The 22,279-nt window shown below is 37.0% G+C and overlaps 1 protein-coding gene across 2 annotated transcripts in view; it reads right to left on the bottom strand.

Annotated features, from left to right (window-relative positions):
• The window catches only part of drongo (Arf GTPase activating protein drongo), a 49,232-nt gene extending 27,640 nt beyond the window's left edge, over positions 1-21,592 (bottom strand). Inside the window, exons 1-3 of one of the 2 annotated variants that reach the window (XM_081769027.1) lie at positions 21,383-21,592; positions 8,351-8,444; positions 2,212-2,318 (exon numbers count right to left, since the gene is read on the bottom strand). In XM_081769027.1, the coding sequence (XP_081625153.1) occupies positions 2,212-2,318; positions 8,351-8,444; positions 21,383-21,567 (386 nt within the window). In that variant the 5' untranslated portion in view covers positions 21,568-21,592. The remainder of the gene's footprint in view (positions 1-2,211; positions 2,319-8,350; positions 8,445-21,382) is intronic. The other variant, XM_081769026.1, reaches the window with a different exon arrangement.
• Between the last annotated feature and the right edge of the window lie 687 nt (positions 21,593-22,279).

The raw sequence follows: 22,279 nt of genomic DNA, 5'->3' as shown, positions 1-22,279 counted from the left end.
GCTCTTTATATAATATATATATATATATATATATATATATATATATATATAACTCATATCATTTTCGACAAACGCGAGTGATGAATCGAAATCGGCCATCATATCCTCCTCTATTTTCTTACTTATTTGATCTTCATAATTGTTTGTTTTTTGTTCATCATTCTACGTTTCTTGAAGATATGGTTCTAAGCCTAGTGTATCGAAATCAGAATTTCCATTATCATCATTTTATTAGGGGCATTCCCCTTCCTTTTTCTTTTTTGCTTGTTCTCTTTCTAGATCAAAGTTCCCTTTCCTCTTTTCATATTCCATATTTTGATTACTTTACTGACCATCCAAATTTGTTTTCTTAGGTCTTTCTTGTGGGTTCGAAGTTGGTAACTACTCTTTATCTTCTGAATCTAAAATATCCATATAACCAGGGTGTCTATCGGTCACGAAAGTCACGAAAAAGTTACGAAATGAGAAAATGGTCATGAAAGTCAAGAAATTTAGCTTTTGGGTCACGATTTTTTTTTATCTGTACAAATGTACGTACAGACTGGAAAATTTTGTTGCACAAAACATCAAAATTCACCACCAAAGATGTCTATGGTCGGCTTTAGACGCTACAAAATCGCTACCAAATCGCATGCATGAAAATTCGGCCTACTTCGTATCCAGCTTCACTCTTGAGAATGTTCCGAAATTTTATGGTTTGATAAAGAAAAGGTCACGAAATTTCATTTTGGAAATTTAGTAGACACCCTGATATAACTTTTCCCAGAAAATCTTATGCGTCTAGCATCGGCTATTTTGAATCGTTTATTTAACAGCCTGGGGAGATGGGAACTTCTCCTGGAAACTTATATTTACTAATTTTGCGCCAAAAGTTCCCAACAAGAATAAACGGATTATGTATATAAAATGAAGTATGTACTATTCGTTAATGTATACAACACTACTACACCAACACTCGCATTGCAAAAAACATTACTCACTTATTTCTGGTTAAGAAAAAAGTAAGCACCACGTACTTCTGTATGTATACAAATGCACATGTTTTTACTTAATCAGTCACAAAATACTACAGAATATAGAAGAAAACAGTACACACGTAATATTTTTCTTCCATTTACGATCGACAAAATGCTTTGCAGAATAACGATTCTGACTTTGTTGTATAATAAAAGTCCTTGCTTTTCTTTTTGTAACGTTTGCAGTTTTTTTACTTTTTAGAGGAAGAGATTTCCTGCCAACATGTGGACAGAAATTTTTACAATATTGCACTACTATAACGTTAATACTTGATTATGCTTTCGTCGATATTTTAAAAACTTTCTGTTCCTTTTGAAATTCATTACACACAATTGTTCACTACGTGTTCCCGAGTTTATAGGTCAGCGGATAATTGCTAGCTTCCCCTACATTTCTCGGAGCGAAATATCACATCGCCCGCAGTTGATTCTCTCTGTTGACTTGGTGTTGTCTAGAAATTGGCAGAGGTAGAGACATGGGAATGACAATGAAAAAGGCTTTGCTTCTAACATTATTCTTCCTGTGCACGTCAGTTGGCCTGGAAATTAACAGGGGCGGACGGGTAAAGGCGTTAATTACTCTTCGATATTTATTTACTACTCACTTACTTTCAACCTACGTATGGGTACGGCAACTCCGAATTCGTTGCTCCTTGTTATTTTTTTAAAACTCGTATATAAGCCTTTTTCTTCCTATATATATGTCAGTTGTCTTGAAAACTGATATAGACGGTGACGCCAAAGGCGCTGGTCATTGTTATTCATTTCATTTTCCTTTAATTTCAACAAAGGCGTGGGGAATGCATAGAGTGTGAGGGGTGGGTTTGAGACGAGGTCACATTACAGATTTTTGTCGTTACACTTTCATTGCAATGTATATCCTACGGAGGAAGGGAAACACTTTCCTTCTCGTGCGAAGACTGGCATTTCAGCTGGTTTAAAAAAGAAAGAAAAAAATATTTTGCTCAGGAAATATAAACTAAAATTAAAAAAGAGATATCTACCATAGCTTTTTCTTAACTAGCAGCCTAAAACTTATGAATCCCTAATCTTCTGCTAGTTGTAGATCTCAAGGGTAATTGCAGCGCCACGTACTGAAAGTTCAGCTGTTTAATACAATGAACAAAACACTAGAAATACAAGGTAAATATTTATACCATTACGGAAACATTAAAGGCTTTATTTACGATCATACCTCTTTTTTTCGTATTTGGCAACCATGAAGTCTTTGATCTGTTGCTCATCTTTGGTGTCTTGTTCGTGATTTGAATCAAAAAGTCCTAGCCATATCCTTCGACAATACTAGAAGAAAAAAAATAACCCATATAAGCCAGTTCACTAAGTTACCTAATGAAAAGGCCAAAATAATATCTTATTATGCCGCAAAATGTGACGATAAAGCGTAAATAAGATTTTTAAAAAATATATATGTATCTATATATACACACACCTTAATTGGTTTCAGACATGTGAACAAAGTGTGTTGTTTACTTTTATAATAAATATATGAACTCACCTCACCTGAGTTGTATTTTTATTTTTTGTTAATAATTTTGGTGACTTTTTCTCTCTACCGCCTTCCCCAGAGAATTTACGAAGAATAGTTAAAAACAATTTACAATTTAATCATTCAACTGTTCATAATATGATAATACTGATAAAAACTGAGTAAAGAAAAGAAAGTGTGAGGCGACAAGAAGCACAGAAGACGCGAGAGAAAGACTACAGTCGCAATTACGACTATATTATCTTTCGGCGTATTGGATTTTTTAAAAAAAGACCTTCTGTATTACTTCAAACCAAATCCACCCTATTTACGTGTTCTGACGAAGGCAGAATATTCACTACAAAATTAAAAACAGAACAAAATTACGTGAGTCAATTTGTTTAAATAAAATATGTTTTTTGTGGACTTAAACATTATATAGATAGTCATTTTTGTTATAATAACGACATTTCCCTTACAAAATGTCTAAATTATATAGAATTGTTATACTCAATCAGTCTACTTCTACAGGCAAAGTTAACACATAAATTAAGAAATAATACAAAGATGCCAATATATAGTTTTCTTGCAAATGCTATGCTTACGTACTGAGATCCTTCTTAAGGGAATAGATGTACGGTTTGAAAAAACTATGTGGATCCTCTTTCAAAAAAAAGAAAGTACTTACATAACTCCATATTCATCTTGTCAAATTTATATGAACACTATTGAGCATCATTGACATTACTTAGGTAATCTTGAGGTTAACATGATAACTATGGCATGAAAAGAAATATAGTCGATTATAAAATGCACCTCAGTGATAAACAAGTATACTCTGAGAAAACAACCTAATCACTATCATATAAACGTTCCGATTTCAAGTTATCATAGTTACATGTTTTTGTATCATCTATTAAATCCTCAAACTTACAAGAAGTTGTGTGAATATCTTTAATCAACAAAAAATCATTTCCTACGCCTATTATGCCTACTGTTCTGTAACGCAGTGAAACTAATTTAAATACATATTATTTTCATGTTTCCACAGATGTAAAGCCAAATGAGAAAGGTGACTCACATTAAATTAAAATGTTTAAATTAAGTAAAACGTTAAAATGAATACAAGTCCAATTAAAGAAACCTGAACATCCTTCTTTCTTACAAAATCTCTCTCTCTACTCATAGTCGCTGAAGAAAATTTTGACACATGCTAGGATAAAAATGATTTTTTTTTTTTTTTTTTAATCCAGAGTTAAATAATTTTTGAAAGAAATATGGCCTAATAATTCATCTTTAAGTAATATTTTAAAATTAGAAGTTTTACTCTATTTCCCAACACTTTGTTGATTTATTTAACTTCAGGTTTCATTGCAATGTAATAGTATGAGATAATTGCACCCTGTAGTTCCTGTTATTTCTATTTTATATGTATACTAGTACACAGTGGAAATTATAGGGTGATGTAGATATAAATACCATGTTTATATGGGCTATTAACAGACGGCTGTACACGCAATATCAACAGCGTCACAGTGTGCAAGGAGTAGGAAGCGAGTCCTGACTGTCAACACTTTAAGCTCGTACAAGCAATAGTAATCAAAGACGTGATGGAGTGCTTCACGCACTATAGTACATCAAAGTAATTCTTCCGAGTTGGAGACATGGCGGCCAATCGTGCGCCTGTGGGAGACCGGGTGGATTATGTCGTAGAATCGGGCAACATGATGCATGGGAAGTGTACATTAACGTTGGTGCTCTTGGTTCATTAGGAAGGCAGCATCATACGGATGCACGTCCAGACATCTGCATCAGACGAGCTGTCATTGCGAATCATACGGCGACCGTATCACCGACTGAGAGCAATGTTGCACTTTTGGTGTCAACTACAATAATCTACAAACTTTTCTTGATGTAGGAGTATTCCTGGCCAGATTTTTCCTTACGCCTTGCCAACATTAGTGCAGGGATGATTGACGCCTACAAACGTGGCGTTGACCGGATAAGCGATACTTTTCAGCGTATACTGTAGTGACATACACGAACCAATACTATGAATGATGGTGTGAAGACTCATACCTTTTAATGATAATGGCTTTTAGCGCTGATGTAAGACAGACTGATCAGTACTACGTATACCTAGAGCATCCTCCAACCCGTTTTGCTGCCGTTTTTATAACATCAGCGATGTACTACTTAAACAATCAATTAAAAACCATCCACGCATCGCTAATTTTACCCAACACACTCTCCAAGGCGTGTGTTGCCTTTCCTGGATTGCATGACCACCAGGTATGTTTCAAATTGAGCAAGTATGGGACTCGACCAGATGGTGTCTGATTCAGTAAGCAACCAGACGACAAACATTGACTACGTCACCAAGTGGAAAACGCATGGATGCGATTTCCCAGAATGACATTTGGCACCTCTTGGCTCACGGACTTGCATTGAAGCTGGAGAAGGACAACGTAGTGATACAGTCTTTTAAATATCATATACACTGTGTACATAGGTGCGATTGTCTTTGTTTGCACTATCATTACCTATAGAGCATTACCTATAGAGTCAGTGTATAAAATCTAATTCATGTTGGAGTGATTTCTGACTCTTCATTTTTCATTTCTACTAATTTATATAAACAAAAATAGTAAATATATGGTTTATTCCATTTGTTTTCCAAGATATGGAACTGGTGGACCCTTCGAGCATCCGAGTAATGGTACACCCTCGAGTGATGTATTGACGAAACTGATACCTCATCAAAAGTTACATAGTAAGCTTTCACTCAGTGTATTGATTATCCCAGTAATGCCGATGGAAGGGAAGTAACCGAGGGAATTTTAAAGCTTTCTCTGTACAATTCTTCAGTTATACCACAGTCCCTTGTTACTGAGTGGCAACACTGTCATTAGACAAACAAAAACATATTGGGTGGATATTGCACTGTTTCTATTTGCCTAACTCCAAGATTCATCTGAAACAACTATTTAAAAAGTCTGCTAAACACTATTTAACTCCGGCTACACTTATTCTAACCAGGCTGATCTTCCAACCAACTTCTATAATCTGCCGATGAGTCCCGCCCTTCATTATGAGCGGAATAATACATAAATTGAAAAATATAAATTAATGAAGTACATAATTCCCTCTGCATAGATACAGAGAAAAAGATAACTATGTTCATTAATTTATATTTTTCAATTTCTTTTCTTGTATTATTACTAAGAACATTTTTCACTTCAGTAATTACAATTTTATTCTAATGTATTCTTATCAATTCACCAATCCTATTGGTTTCATTTCATTTCACTAAGCTTTCTCTACTTACAGTATGACAACATTATCATGTGATCCTGCATTCCAATAACCACTATAACCCTTTGGATTGACTTGTCTATGTATAGCCGAAATCAGACATTCAGCCTCAAGACTACATTTTGAAACACAGATACATGTATGGTAGAAATTACCAGAAAAAAAAATCGTAAAAGAATTACATGGATGAGAAAGATGACAGGAGTGTCGATATTAAGTAAAAATAGATGGACTGACATGAAGTGGGCAGCACATATTAGATACTATGATCGGTGGACAAAAGCAAATTTTCGACTGGAGATCAAGCGGCAAAAAAGGACCTAGGAAAGTCCTCATACAAGATGGTGTGACGAAGTAAAGAAACAGTGTGAAGTAACATGGAAAAAGTAACCTAAGATTCATTATTATCGAGAAATGTTGCACAGAAGCGTTCCAGCAGTGAACTGACAATGGTTGATACGAATGTACAATGTTTATTATTGAGAAACTCAAGAAGCGCAGTTAAACATCACAATTTCCCACAAAAGAAGGGAACATGAATACTAGAATATTTACTTCCAACAGAAAGAAAGAAAAAATACGCGAAATGCGACCAGTAATGCTTTTAAATTAGCCACGATGGTCAAATGAAACGATATGAAATTATTAATTTAACAACTTATGATTATGCTTTTTTGGTTAAAGGAGATGAATGATTAATGAAAGTGAGTGATTATGAAAGAAATGGCGGAATGATAATGTAGAAGGAAAGATGATAACGCCAAGAAATTCGATGGACAGGATGCTGTCCACCAGAAACTCACATCGCCTGGGACCAGACCAGGAATCCATCGCAGCAGAAGTGAGCGTTCTTACCACTAAGTCACCGAGCCCACTATCCATGGTGGTGATTCAAATGAACATATATACGGAACATAGTCCTTCAGTAGTAAGACGCTCACTTCTGATTTGTCTACTTCATCCTAAATGGAATGTTAAACTAAAGATTTTATTTTATTTCTTCCATTCCTGTTAGTTGACTCTAAATATTACCACATGAACTCGATGATAACAACCAATGTAACACGCGGCGAATTACATTCATAATCTTCATAAGCCTGTAAAACAAAATCGTGTGTAGTAATACAAAAATTAACTAAATACTTTTAAGGAACTCTATTGCTTATCTTCTGCTTTTAGATACGAGGAACGTACTATAACGATTTACACTTTCTTTTCTAGTTCCAGGTGTAGTAGACTACTGAAGTTGGGAAAGCAATCACAGGCATCTAGGACCATCTCTACCCATATGGGAGTGTCACTGGCAACGGGGACAGCAGCAGCACCCTGTTCAGCCCACTTCTTGAACCCATATGAGTGTTACTAACGGACAACATGGAAAGTGATTATGGAGGGCAGCGCTGGACGTCGTAGTTCCTGTGGAAAGAGGACGCGGTCGCTCCTGAAATTCATACGCGATTTGTGGCAGTATGTGGAGAACATTCACCATTGCGGAATACAGTGTACAACTGGGTAGAAGATAGGGAAATGGGTAGCATCTCGACGAAAACGAGGAGCAGTTCTGGAAGGAAAGTGACAGTGACAACACCAGCCATCATGACCGTAGTAGAAAAGACCATTCAAGAGAACAAATGCATCACGTTCTCTGACATGAAGGCTGCCACAGGACTAACCAGAAACACTTTAACGTGCATCGTGCACATTTGGGGAAGGTCGGTGCTCGATGGGTTCCAAAACTTCTGACTGAAGAGCAAAAACAATGTCGTTTAGACGTGCTGGGAAATTTCGCAACGCCATGATCATGACCCTAAACATTTCACGTCTAGGCTTGTAACTGGCGATGAAACAGCAATCAATGCCGTGGAAACATCACTCAGTCCACCACAAAAAAACTTCAGCTGGGAGGCGTATGGCTGCAGTGTTGTGGGACATGAAAGGCATTGTCCTGATCAATTGGCTGGAAGGAGGAGCTACGATTAACAGCAGTCTAGGTGGAGACCATTACATACTTACTTACATCGTGCCATTCAAAGGAAGCGGCTAGGAAAATGGGCAAAAGGAGCGCTTCTGTAACATGGTAATGCAGTCCTTACCCCAGCCGAGAAACTACTGCTGACATTGATCAACTAGAGTTTACAGTCTTGCCACCCCACCCCCCTTACTCTCTGGCCTTGGCTCCCAGCAATTAATATCCGTTCAGAACAATGAAAAAAATCTCTGCGTGGCCGTCGATTTGCAGATGCTCATGAACTTGAACAAGTTGTCCAAAGATGGGTGCGTGGGATTCCAGGAAGGTCTGATGCTGACACATCGCTGGCAATAGTGTATAAAAATAAAGGGAGATTATCTTAAGAAGGTGGACACATTGGATACTATGCAATCTGTATGAATATGTCTGGAAAATAAGTGTAAATCATTACAGTACACCCCTCGTGTATATATATATATATATATATATAATGTGTGTGTGCATGTGTGAAGATATTCATACATATAGTGTTAACTCGCTATTAAGAATGAAAATCAAACACACCTCATTTCCTTTGGACTTAATTTGTTCAATTTCTTCTGGGCTGAAACTTGCCATGGATATTGATTTTACTCGATGCGGTGGTGTTAAGCCACGTCTGTAAATAAAACGGAAGTTGCAAATAAAAATATTCAATGAGTCATGCATTTGTCAATCAAGTAAGACTAATGTCAAGGACTGAACGTTACGTAAGGTAACACATATTACCTGAAGTTCTTTCACTACGAAAGGAAAAGTTAAAGAGCTACGTATAGCGGAGTTTACACTAATGAGTGTTCAAGGCGCATTAATAAAAACCATTAAGAGTTTTATTACTTACTGAACAAAAATACAGTAAACCCAAGATTTAACGGACCTCGAATGAACGAATTTCAAGGTCGTAGAGAGATCTTCAGATCCGGAGGTGTTGGCTTTATCATGAATATTTCAGGCGTTTAGACCAGTAACATAGGCAAAATTTCATCGGGGAAGGGGGGGGGGATTCAAGTTCTCACGTTCATATCATTTCAGGTGATACGAATCTTATACAGTAACTGTTAATTTTTCCATAATATTTTGCTTAGGAACGGGTGGGGGCTTAAAACTAGGGACCGTTGCTTTGCGTATGTCCCTGGTTTAGATCTTTGATTACTAAGAAACAATATCAAACGAGAAAGCAACTGAAGCTTCAGGCTTTTTTTCACTCGTCTAATAAGCAGTTATAAGGATTTTTTAAATACTAATACGATATGCACATTAAATATTTTCCACTTACAATATACAGCATAATTTTAAGTGTAATAGCCTATAGTAAATATTATTCACAACACAATTTGTGATTTAATGGATTTCCGACTTTACGGTCATCCTTTCGTTCCACCATTAAATGGAGGGTTTACTGTATACATATGTTATTTTACATCTTATGTATAGGTATAAAAATTATCACTCTAAGCATACGCTGAAGTCAAAATTACATGCAATAGAAATCTAGAAAAAAATTATTACAGGTCTGGCGCAAAATCTAAGTGTGATCTGTTACCGAAAATTCTAAGAAGCTACAATCGAAAAAGTACGCTTTTTGTCCATTCTTTTCATCTTCTATCTTTTTTCCTACCATAACTGATGATGAGAAAAATCAAATTTTCGTATATTTGTAGTTTAAAGTGGAAAAATACTTACCAAAATATCGACAGAATAACAGACTGTCTCTACAAAATAATTGCCAAAAATATTACCGCCATTCGAGACCCAAGAACAAAATAAGGAACACAGAAAGCAGATGTTTCCAATCATAGATCGGCAAGAGAGATACAATCATCCGATTTCCTGCTCGTGCAGCATTCTACTTTCCTGAACATTTTAAACATGCATTTGAATGTATAAAAACAAAGCGCATAAATATACCTACACATTTCCATTGCCATGCCATACACCAAAAGGAGGAAAATCGAAAAAAAAAAAAAAAAAAAAAACCGCATTAAAAATCTGTTTTGTTTTCTACGTGTTTGGAAATCTGCAAAGTTCTTGACGTTTTTACAAGCTGATAGTATGAAGAAATACCGGTAGATGGGGATGAAGCTGAGTAAAGCTGATTCAATATAGCAGCCACTACGCTGTTGCACCAAGGAATACCGTTGAGTTATTCGATTTTTATACAGTGAAAGTGTAAAGGTTGATATTCATCGGAGAATGAAGTATGAGGACGCCTATCTATCAAGAGTAGCAAATCTACGAGTGGTGCAAGAAATTCACAGAAGGTACCACTTTGTTAAATGATGCTCTCCGTCTGGGTCAAGCTCATCGAGCTGTGACAGAACCGAAGTGTCACCTTAGCTGAAATGGCTTCCTAGCTGAACTTAAGTTTCAGTTCAGTACAATAAGTAGTACATGAAAAACTCTGCTTCAGAAAAGTGTCCGTCAAGTGGGTTCCTCGACAGCTGACGCACCAACTGCAAGACAGTTGGGTTGACACGTGTCAAGAGCTGCTGAGGCATTAAGAACAGGAGAGTGAGGATTTTCTAGCTCACATTTTCACCACGGATGAAAGTTGGGTTTACCACTTATTACCGGAGATGAAACGTGCAAGCAAAATTATGAAGAAACCACAGCAATTTCACAGCCAGCTCTCTGCATGCACGGAAAATCATGCTGAATTTATTATGGGACAAGAATGGTCCTGCGGTTTTTATTTGATTCTCCCTTGTAGCAATAGTTCATGAAGAAAAGACTTACAACTAAACTGTTCTACACTGCCAACTCACAGTATGAACGCACTGTAGATATACGGTTCTTTTTGTGTATGACTACTATTAATCCAGCTATTCGTTTTCTAGTAAATGGCTTTTGATGTTCTCCCCAATACCAGTTTTCTACATCTCGTACTCTCAAATGTTTTACTTCCTTGTAATACAAAAACTCCTTCCTACAAATTATGACAGCATATTGATAGTTATACAACGCATATTTGGGATCAAACCACGGGCAGATTAGTTAGCAGCGTGGACAATATAGGCATTTTTCTAAATGCAATTGTTAACGCTGTTTTTAAATTTAGAAGGCTAACATCTGGACAGAAATATTATGGTTGAAAGAGACCGAAGGTCTCAATGGTATAATTGTTGGTTATTTAATTTGAAATCACACTAGGACATGCTTCTATTAATTATTTATTTTTTTTTAATAAACGTAAATTTGGAATGGTTCGTTTAGTCTTATTCAAGGTACTAATAAACGAGATCGACGAATTGTAATAGGTGATTCTTCACATCAAAGAAAGAAAAAAAAAAAAAAAAAAAATCATATGAACCTGTGGGGAAAAGTTACTAGTCCACCATTACATTGCAAAACGCCTCACGAACACGGAGAACGGTGGAGTAGACGTTCAAATCAGCATAAAGTAAGTGACACATATGCAATAGAAATAATAATAATAATAATAATAAGCAAATTTCAGCAATGTGCAATGGATGCATAAGGAATTTCCTTCTCCATAGGACATAAAGAATTCCCAGCTATGCTCGAAACTTTTGCTTATTTTGGACCCAACCTTGATGGGTCCAAAGTAGGCAAAAAAAGTACGCCTTGACGCAGTGAAAACGGAATGTGTCGGGCGGGAAGTCAGAAGTGTTAGGGACAAATAGCCCCATGGTGAATAGTGTTCCGAGTGCTGCGATGTATTAGTAGCTCCGGAACTATGCAGTTTTTCTCATATGAACTTTTTACTTACTTTAACGTGAGGAATCACCTATTATAGTATATCGGACTAGTTCATTAACATCCTATCTATCTATCTATCTAAATATATATATATATATATATATATATATATATATATATATATATATATGTTGTATCCTGTTCTGCAGATTTCTTTGTATCTACCTGATGTAATTTGATAGTCACAAAAATTGTTATGTGTAAATGATTTAAAGTGTTACCGCATCATACATTCAGAGAGCATAATACCTGTATCACTTTGCAAAATGACATTAATGGACGTTCTAATTGGTGCAAACTAAACTACCATTAAATATTGGGAACTGCAGTAGAATGTCTTATACAAGAAAGAAAAAGCACTTTGAATTTGAATATCACATAAACAGCATACTGCCGCAATTAATTGTCCGGGAACTGCTCTTGGTATGTTAGTAAGATCAATTTTTTTATTCGATATTCATCTAAATCGGATTGTAAATGAGACTTACAGAAACCTCAGGTTTGTTATGAGACTCGGAAATTAATTTAAGAACATCAATGTGCATGTAATGCTGTAAAATGCAATTTGTACGTCTCAAACTATTCATAAATTTTTCAGATATTTGACCATGCTGAGTATGAGTGCGTGCTGCCATCTGGAAGGCCAAGTGGGTCCCTGAGCTGTTTATTCCACGGTGAGACGTGTGGCAGTTAAAACGAGTAACGATGGAGTGGGGCGACTACGAGAATTGTGTTGCAGTCATAGCGCTACATAAAGTGGGCATGTCACCACCACGGATCTTCGTCACCTTGAAATCCCTGCAAATCAGTGGACAATTTGTCTACAGCACCATCCAGCGTTACAATGAAACGGGAAATGTCAATGACCGGCTGAGTAGTGACAGACCACGCACAGTGAAGACACCCCAAGCAGTTAAAGCCGTACTACAAAGATTCGGCAAACTCTTGTCCGGACTCAATCAGTGATCTCCCGAGAGATGTCTACTTCGAGACTAACCAACCATGTCACGAGTGTTCAGTCAGTACTTGGGTCTCAGAGCTTACGAACAACATACAGGTTACTTTCTTAATGTAGCGTTACGCAGGAAATGATCCCAAGACAATTTTCTTTTCTGAGGAGAAGCTGTTCACAGTTTGGCAGTCCTTTAATGCTCAAAATAACTGTCAGGGTGCAAAGGTCCTATAACCCAGTATCAGTCATGGAGTGGTGGGATTGTGAGTTTCAACGACACAACACGGCTTTAGTTCTGCTGACAAGGGGTGAAGACATCGTCCACTTTGTACCAAACTGCAGTGTTGGAGCCCATTGTGAAACCACTGAGTGCCATGTCTTCAACCAACAGTGGACCTTTCAACAAGATTCTGCTTCCGCGCACAAGACACGGTCAACACACGAATGGATACGGGACAAAGTTCCGGAGTTCATCTCTACAACAGACTGGCACTCTAGCATCTCGAATCTGACACCGTTAACAAACTATGGTTAGCAGTCGTTCTTTCTGAAGAAATGTTTCGGGGGGAAGGGGGCACTGCTGGTACTATTCTAGTTATTATTATAGTATAGAGTCTTCTTTTGGTCTCCTCTGGGGGGCACTCTCAGAGCTGGTGGTCAGAGCTAGAATCAATGGCCTGCTAGAAGAGACTACTTAAGGTGGACTCCCTGAAGCGCGCCCTGGTTAAAGCAGCCCTACACTTCGTCATCGACACTGTTCGTAATTCCATTGACGAGTGACTCGCCAGACTCTGAGCCTGCATCCACGTTCAAAGTGGACATTTTGAAAAAAGACTGGTGCTCTTTATGTTCCACACTTCCATGTATCATCTTACAAAAGGATATCAATGTATCGTCAACATTGTCTGCGTTTCATTTTCAAATCTCTGACAGATTCATAAAATACAACCTGGTAGAGTAAATTCAATCTAAATTTGTGCGTTATTTTGTATACAAGGACACAGGAATGTTTTCGATATGAAAAATACGTTGCGCTTTCACCAAACTATTTATTGTATTCTCTTGAAGCAAGGAGAGTTGATTTTTTTTTTGTGTTTTTTAAACAAAGTTTCACACCATGTGAATGTATAGCGTACATCGCCTGTTACAAAAAGTGCACTTTGTCCAAATAAATTCCATAGTACAAGGTAACCAAAAAAGTCCTTGCCATTCTAGAGCAGTGATACACACCTAGCAATAAAGTGGACGGTACGTACCTCTAGGCCTCGAATTAATCTCCATCAACATCCAATACCTTTTGCCAATATTCCTGCAGTTGAACAACATCTTGGTGATACAACTAGGTGGTCGTGAATGCGATTCGCAGGTCTTGCTTAGGATCTCCCACGGAGGTGGTTGTCGAGGGAATGACACAAGTGGTAATCTACTGGCGAAAGGTCTGATATATATATATATATGGTGCAGGCAGTGTCTCCCAGGTCCTATTTTGCCACACGTGGCTCGACATTGTCATGCAGGAGCAGCACATCCTTACGATTCACCAATGCCTGCTCTTTCTGCCTGTTGCAGTGGTGCACACTTTGCAACTGTTTAGAGTACAGATCTGACCAGGTGGAAAGGAGCTCGTAATGTACACGACAATTCCACTATACAGGAAGCAAACCTTTCGTGGGTGTCTTGAAGTGTGAGGAACACGCTCAAGTGGCCACAAACAATGATTGGTACGCTTGGGAGTGTCATAGAGGATCCACTTTTCGTCACCAGTGAGCAAGCGATCGAAGATGGGTGTGTTCAGGTCCCGAGTGAGCAAGGACAAACAGGTTCCTTGTTCATTGTTCTTGTTGGTTGCCGACAATTTGTGGTGTACCCACTTGCTTAGCTTGTATGACTTCCCTATCCCATGTAGTGCAGTCTGACTGTTTCAGCGGAAACATGAAACCTATCCAAGCTCATCATATGTTACATAACTGTCCTTGATGGCTGCTTTCAAAGCTTCGTTTTCCAACACATGTGGTCGTCACTGCGAGGTACATCCGAAGGGCTCACATCTCCCGAATGGGATTTCCGGAACCAATGCCTGGCGGTGTGTTCTTTTAAGGCATTCTCCCCAAATGTTTGGCATATACGTCGACTTCGTGCGGAAGCTGACAGGCCCACTTTGAAGTCATAGAACAAACACATGCGAACAAGCTGCTTCGATACCTCCATTTATTTTCGATACTGAAAAGCTTAGAACGATAAATATTCCTTTTAATTCAAGTTCTAGCCCTAATTCGTTAATCTATCTCAATGAACTATATCATTATACATACCAACTAACGTCGATTTATTCTTTCCTTTATACATATATTATGGATCAATAACAACCATACCGTTTTGTGTACGTATCCTCTCAATAATAATGTTTTCCATGACAACATGTCCTATCAATAACAAACTAATAATCTTACTCATGACAACATGTCCTGTCAATAACAGCGTTCTTTCTTTTAATTATATATAAGCTATATGCTTAATTATTGCGCCTCTGATCAATGTTGATAATATAGGTACAGATTAATTATAATAGGGATATATAGGGATATATCGCTGTAAATGTCGCCCAGAACGGGAATTCCGTAACAGTATTACAGTGAAGGAAAGAACCCTGGATATTTTCAAAACACTCACCTTTTGAATAGCCCTCGTACTAATTATTATTACATCAATCCTCGTATTAATTATTATTATTACATCAATATAAATATTTTTCTTTTCTCTTCTTTCTCCATATATATATATCAATTCATTTATAACAACATTTTTCTTTTATTACTAATTACGTATCATAAAACGTCGATTCATTACAAATATCATTTATGGATCTATTCAAAATTATAACTAATTGATGACTTACGCAGAGTTACTAGTTAGTTGTTCCTCTTTTACATTGAACGATAACATCCATATACAAACAACATTATTTATAATTAAGATCGTCATCTTATCAAAACAACAACAAGATCAGAAGGCAATAATTACATTTAAAGGCTTCAATTTAAAATCAATGTCATAGATTTCAAGTTAACATAATCAAATCTCTTTTGAACATGTAAAGTAAAATAAAGGTAAACATAACACTCAAAGTTAATACAAAGATAAAATAAATTAATCACACCATAACATGTTGCAGAAATATAAAGTCCAAATGAAGTATTCACAACACAACTCGTAACATCTGAGAGAATAAATTAAGAATTGGTATCCAAATTTAATTTAGTTAACATATCAGGGTTGAAATTTTAACCAGCTTTAGCCGTTTACCTGCTCCAGCTTTTCATATCTAAATTATATTTATCATCAATATTATTCACAAATAAATTAATAGACGAATTTTGCGTTGAATAACCGTGGGAACCTTCGGCTGGTATGGGATTAACCCCAACCATATCAGCGGGTTTTAGTTTAAATTATGATTAACAAATGGGTCAATCAAAGTACATTGAACACCACAATCTTGGTTATTTTCTCTTGATCCATTTCCCGTTTCATTTATTACTTCGGTCCTATTCCGACAGTTCCTGCCATCTCGGGATCTCCAATTGCATCTGTTTTGAGTTACACCGGTATGCATGACATTGTTACTGTAATTGCGTCTTCCACGAAAGTTTCTCCCGTTCATCCAACTGTTCCTCGGATTATTATAATTCGTTCCATTTCTACCGCTAGAATTGAATCTTCCATTAGCTCCAGTTCCAGTACGTATAATAGATCTTTCACTAATTCCAATGCCAGTATTGTCACGTGACCTCTCATCGCTGCGAAGATTTTCGGTATTTTCATTAGTTATATTCAAGTTTCTGACGGCAATCGGATTCGATGGATTACGATTACTCCCATTAGGATTCGGGAATTGATTCTCAAAGTTTTGAACTAAAATTATCAGATGATTGAAGTTTACGCATTGAGCAGACAACAGAATCTGTTGTAATTTATACGGCAATAAAATGCGTACGGAAGCGATTATTCTGGATTCGGGCTGAAACGGATTGACGAGTTTAAGTTCATTATATGCATTGATTGTAAAATCCGTAAGAGATTTATCGACCCGAGGTGAATAGTGTCGAGTTCGCACCATCGCATCACGGTTAGCTAACAAGAAATCATTTTCGTAATTAGCCAACAAGGCCCGTTTAAATTCTTCGTAGGATTTTATATGGTCGCGAATAGCCTTAAACCACAAGGAACAAGGAGGAAGTAACAGATGTGGTAACAACTTCATAAATTTAGATTGATCTACACCCATAATTTCACACTCTGCTTCAAATTTTTCTAAAAATGAGCTTGCGGTTTCGTCACACTTACCGCTGAATTTAGTCATGGCCTTAATTTCACTGACCTTAACGTTTATTTTACTATAGTTATGTTTTTGTTGGCGTTGATAATGGTCTGGAACCCTTTCGCACTTATTTATCTCCTTTCTTCTTTTGCGATCTGGACTTTGGAATCGCCTACTGTGGTTTTCCACAACTAAACCATCATCAGTAGAACTCTTAGAAGAAGATATCCCGTCAGTTTCTATTAATGGAGTTCTCGGGCGGTGATGCAATGTTTCCTGTTGATGATGCATTGTTTCCTGTTGATTGGGAGTACCCAAAGCCTCCTTATACATAGGATTATTGTAGTCACATTCCCTCTCTTGTAACGATCTGATTTCCTCTTGTATGTTGGATATCAGTATGCTATGTGAATCGACCTGGGCAGTAATATTCGCTATCTGACTTTTTTGTTGGGCTGTCGTCGATTCCATGTTTTCAACGACTTTCTTTATCGACTCGGTTTCTAGAGTTAGTTGATCCTGTCTATCTTGCCATTTGTTACTAAATTGTTGAAACCTGGTATCAACTTCTCGTGTCATATCATTTGTAATTTTGATGGTAACTTCATCAGCTAATACTTGCAAATTTTCTTTCAAATTGTGTTGCAAGCGGTCAAAATTTTCTTGCACACCTTGTACTTTATCTGAAAGAGATTTATGCTGCGCTAGTATCTGTTCTAGCTTTTCATCATTCAATTTTTGTTGTTGATCCAATTTAGTTTGTTGTTGATCAAATTTAGTATCAAGTAGTTGACTAAACATATCAATAAGGTTAGAATAGGAATGTTCAGACAGAGTTACGGCATTTCCAGGTATGGTTTCATTTGAAATGCTGGGTACTTCTTCAATCTCGGAATTCTGCATATTAGCAATTCTTTGTATTCTCTTCCCACTTCTCAAAGTAGTGAAACTCATAAAATACGTATATACATAAACTCAGTTCTTACTATTCTTCGGAACTAAATAGTATAGTATAGTCCCGTGTCTTCGGCACCAGATAGAACGATAAATATTCCTTTTAATTCAAGTTCTAGCCCTAATTCGTTAATCTATCTCAATGAACTATATCATTATACATACCAACTAACGTCGATTTATTCTTTCCTTTATACATATATTATGGATCAATAACAACCATACCGTTTTGTGTACGTATCCTCTCAATAATAATGTTTTCCATGACAACATGTCCTATCAATAACAAACTAATAATCTTACTCATGACAACATGTCCTGTCAATAACAGCGTTCTTTCTTTTAATTATATATAAGCTATATGCTTAATTATTGCGCCTCTGATCAATGTTGATAATATAGGTACAGATTAATTATAATAGGGATATATAGGGATATATCGCTGTAAGCTATGACTGTTGTATGTGTGCAACGTCCCTGTATTATTGAAGGTCGATGGTCAGACTAACTCCCCATCGTTTGACAGTTACAAGTACGTCATTTCGTTTCCTTTCTGTGAGTGCAAGATTAATGGGACGTCAAAATCTGCAAAACCTTGTTTGGCGACCTTGTAGATAAACATATAAAACAGCCCTTTGAGCATATAATTTGGTACATGGAAGAAAGGTTTATGAATTTTAACTATATATATACCGGTACTGTAAACGCTAAACATCATCTGTGTACACCTGTTGTGCTCAACTGACAATAAAATAAAACATATTTGGTCTAGGAATTAATTTGTGCGGTTGGTACGCACACATTGAAGCTGTGTTACAAACACAAAATACATAAATACCTTAAGAAAAATATTGTCCATCGCTAGCCACCACTTTCGCCCATCTGTCAGGCAATGTACGGATTCCGTGGCGAAAGAAGTCCTCATCCTTGGAAGCGATCCAGTCAGAGACCCATGTTTCGATATCTTCTGAAGAAGTAAACCGCTGTCCAATCAAATCGTTGTTCATGCAATCGAACAAGTAGTAGTCCGAAGGAGCAACGTCTGGTGAATACGGCGGGTGGGGTAAAACTTCCCATCCGACATTTTCTAAATAGGTTTTGACCGGTTTTGCGACATGTGGGCGAGCGTTATCATGTTGAACAATAAGTTTATCATGTCTGTTCTCCCATTCTGGTCGTGTTCTGGCCAGAACTTGCTTCAAACGCATTAATTGTCGTCGATAACGTTCTCCATTCATAGTTTCACCCGGTTGCAGCAGCTCATAGTACACCACACCTTTCATATCCCACCATATGCACAGCATAACCTTTGCACAGTGAATATCTCGTTTTGGTTGTGATGGACCTGGTTCACCTGGTTTCACCCAGGCCTTTTTTCGTTTAGGGTTCTCGTAATGGATCCACTTTTCATCACCCGTAATAACCCCTTTCTGCTCTGTCGTTGAAGCAGCAATTCGCAAATGGTTTTTCGTCTTTCAACGTCTCTGTCTTTCAATTCATGTTAAACCCAATGTGACATCTTTTGAATCATTCCCATGGCTTTCAAGCGTTTGGAGACTGCTGTTTGATCAACGCCTAATGCTGCTGCAAGTTGTTCCTGCGTTTGACACGAATCCTGCTCGAGCAATGCTGTCAATTCTTCGTCTTGAAATTTTTTTGGCTGTCCAGCTCGCTCTTGGTCTGCCAAGCCGAAATCACCACTTCTAAACCGTGCAAACCACTTCTGACACGTTCGCTCAGCTAGAGCATGGTCACCATACACTTCCACCAAAATACGATGACTTTCAGTCGCACTTTTCTGCATGTTAAAGTAATGCAGCAGGACACCCCGCAAAAGCACTTTATCAGGCACAAATTGCGCCATGTTCACTTAACTACAAACTGGTGTTGTTGACGCTTTAATCCACTGCCCTATACTACGAACGATACGCGATGACAGGGGTTTGCAACACATGTGTGGATACACGGAACTGTGGGGCGCTCCGTTCGTTGCGTCATCTCTTGTCCACCCGCACGAATTAATTCCTAGACCAAATATAACATTGAAGCAAATTCTAAAAGTAGGCGTGTATTGAGAAACAAGATTGAAGAAAGTAATTATAATCACATTAAGCTTATAATTTCAGTCCCGTTTTGAACAACTTCTTTATTCACAGAACTATTATTTTTCCCACTGTTATATCGTGTCACTATGTCTGGAATGTGAAACTTGGGTATTTCGTCTTTAAATGCCTCTTTCTCGAATTTTAACGACTTCAAAATAGAAAGACGAATTTTAACGACTTGTTCCCCATAAAATCTTTGTCTGATTAAAACATTAAACACTAAAGTTTAGTCTATGCATAAATCGGAAAGATAAATGTTCAACAGAATTACTACGTACTCAGAAAAGTTACTACTAACACTAAAGTTAAGCCTGAAGGAGGGGCACCTCTAAAGTTAAGCCTGAAGCGCTATATGGACGCAGAACGAATTGAGAGAAATAAAATGAAATTTACACTTTAACGTCCCACGTTATGTCCGTCAGGCTAAGGAAAACGGATGATTAATGGGAGTGAATGACTATGAATGAAATGGTGGAACATGAATGTGGGTGAATCCCAAGAAAACCCAAGGGGACTCGTAAAGAGCAATGAAAATTGCGTTCATATGCACTTTTTATTGGGAAGGTTCTAGAACACAGGTCCCTCCATATAGGTTGATTCCTTTCTGTACCAAAGTTTAATATTTAATTCACATAGTATTGCCGAGCGAGCGAGAGCGAGTGAAGGCGGGTTAGAGCCCTGTAGGGAACGTTTTCTGTCTTTATTATAGCTAAAGTGAAGGGGGACCTGTTTTCTAGAACCTTGCCTTTTTTATTGAAGTAACCTACCCTATAAATAAATGCAAGTTAATTGTAATCAACAAAACATACCAAGTAACTCCAGGAAGATGGCACTTACAATCTTTCCCAATTCGTTTAATGGCTCCAGAACCGAGTACATTATTTTGTCTAAATGAGATAAAGGTAGAAAACAATGAGCTCTGCGAGGCTTCTAACTCTCTTCGCTCGTTCAGCTATACTTTGTGAAGTAACACTAGAGACCTTATATGTGCAAGATTGGGGAAGATACTAAACGCTACTCCTCTACGGTACCAAGAAACCATTTTCTCGTGTTTTCTTTTGAAAGATTGACTCCCATTTAAAAAATACACCATTTACTCATTGAAGTGTTACTTAAGTACTATTTTAGTTTTTTTTTAAAAAGTTTACATAAATACGTAACTTCCCCGACAGTTCAAACGTTTCGGCTTACAAGTAAGGAATGCTGAGAACGTAACTTAAAACATATACAAACTTTTGCGAACTTGCGTGTGACTGGTTAAGCGCATTTGATGACACCAATTACAAAAATACAAAATTAGGACAACCTATTATTTTTCATTTAATTGGTGAATACTTTCATGTATAACTATTTCAAATTATTATCAAATTGTGAATAACTGCGCATTTTCTTTATATTCCATTATTCACATCTTTTAATTTACATACACATAATACACCTCCCCGTTGATAGAACACACTGGGGTCATGTAAATCAAGAACCATAAAAAGAGACAATTATATACTTACAACATTCCCGAACATGAAGTACAAACGAAGGAACCTATTGTCATGTTAACGTATGTTGGACCTCTTTGGTGGCAATCAAAGCACTGCTTATTCGATGGAAGAGAAACCAATTCACGTAATATTTTAAGATGCTTTTCATCCTGCTTTTTCCTTGCAGACGCCATATTATTCGCCCTTTGATTCATTCACAGATTACTCATCGGTCTTGATTGAAGAAGGGCAAATTGTTGGTAGCTTTCAATTTTCATATTAGCACAGAATACCCATAAAAATTTGCCATTTCAGGATCATTCCGTACAATCCTTAGGAAAAATTACTAAGCGTAAAACAACGCAAAGATGGTTAAAATGATTGACTACATAAGAAAGATGGATTTCTAGGATATTAACCGCTTAACTTATAATTTTTTTCGCAAAAGTCGTTCCAAATTTTATAATTTTTTCGGTACAATGTAAATATGCTATTTCAATTTAGTCATTTCGTCAATAAGCATTGGCCTTCAATGCAAAATATTAGCCGAAAATAGTTAAATGAATCTTACCGACATCTAGCGAACACCCATACACTCAGCTGCGTATGGCGAACGTAAGGATTCGTCGTTTAAATTAATATTTAGATCTTTTCTCTTTGCACGAATATATTCGTGTTTATAATTTTAGGGCAAAACAAAAACAACGTAATAATTCGTGGTTTTAAGTTAAGCGGTTAATTTCCAATGTCAGAGCATTTTTTACAATGGAGAACACAAGTATTTTATGTTTACAAGCATAATGTTAATAGTATCAAACCAATACAGGGATTATACTAGAGTTAAAATGCGTGAGTACATATTGAAATCGATTTTGTAACATATTAATTCCCACCAGCGAAGTATTTCTGCATTATTTAGAAACCTGA

The sequence above is a fragment of the Thermobia domestica genome, chromosome 8 (genome assembly GCF_964235325.1).
Source record: "Thermobia domestica chromosome 8, izTheDome1.hap1.1, whole genome shotgun sequence".
Taxonomy (NCBI): domain Eukaryota; kingdom Metazoa; phylum Arthropoda; class Insecta; order Zygentoma; family Lepismatidae; genus Thermobia; species Thermobia domestica.
The sequence above is the reverse complement of the archived record's forward strand: the minus strand, read 5'-3'. Positions and strand labels throughout refer to the sequence as shown.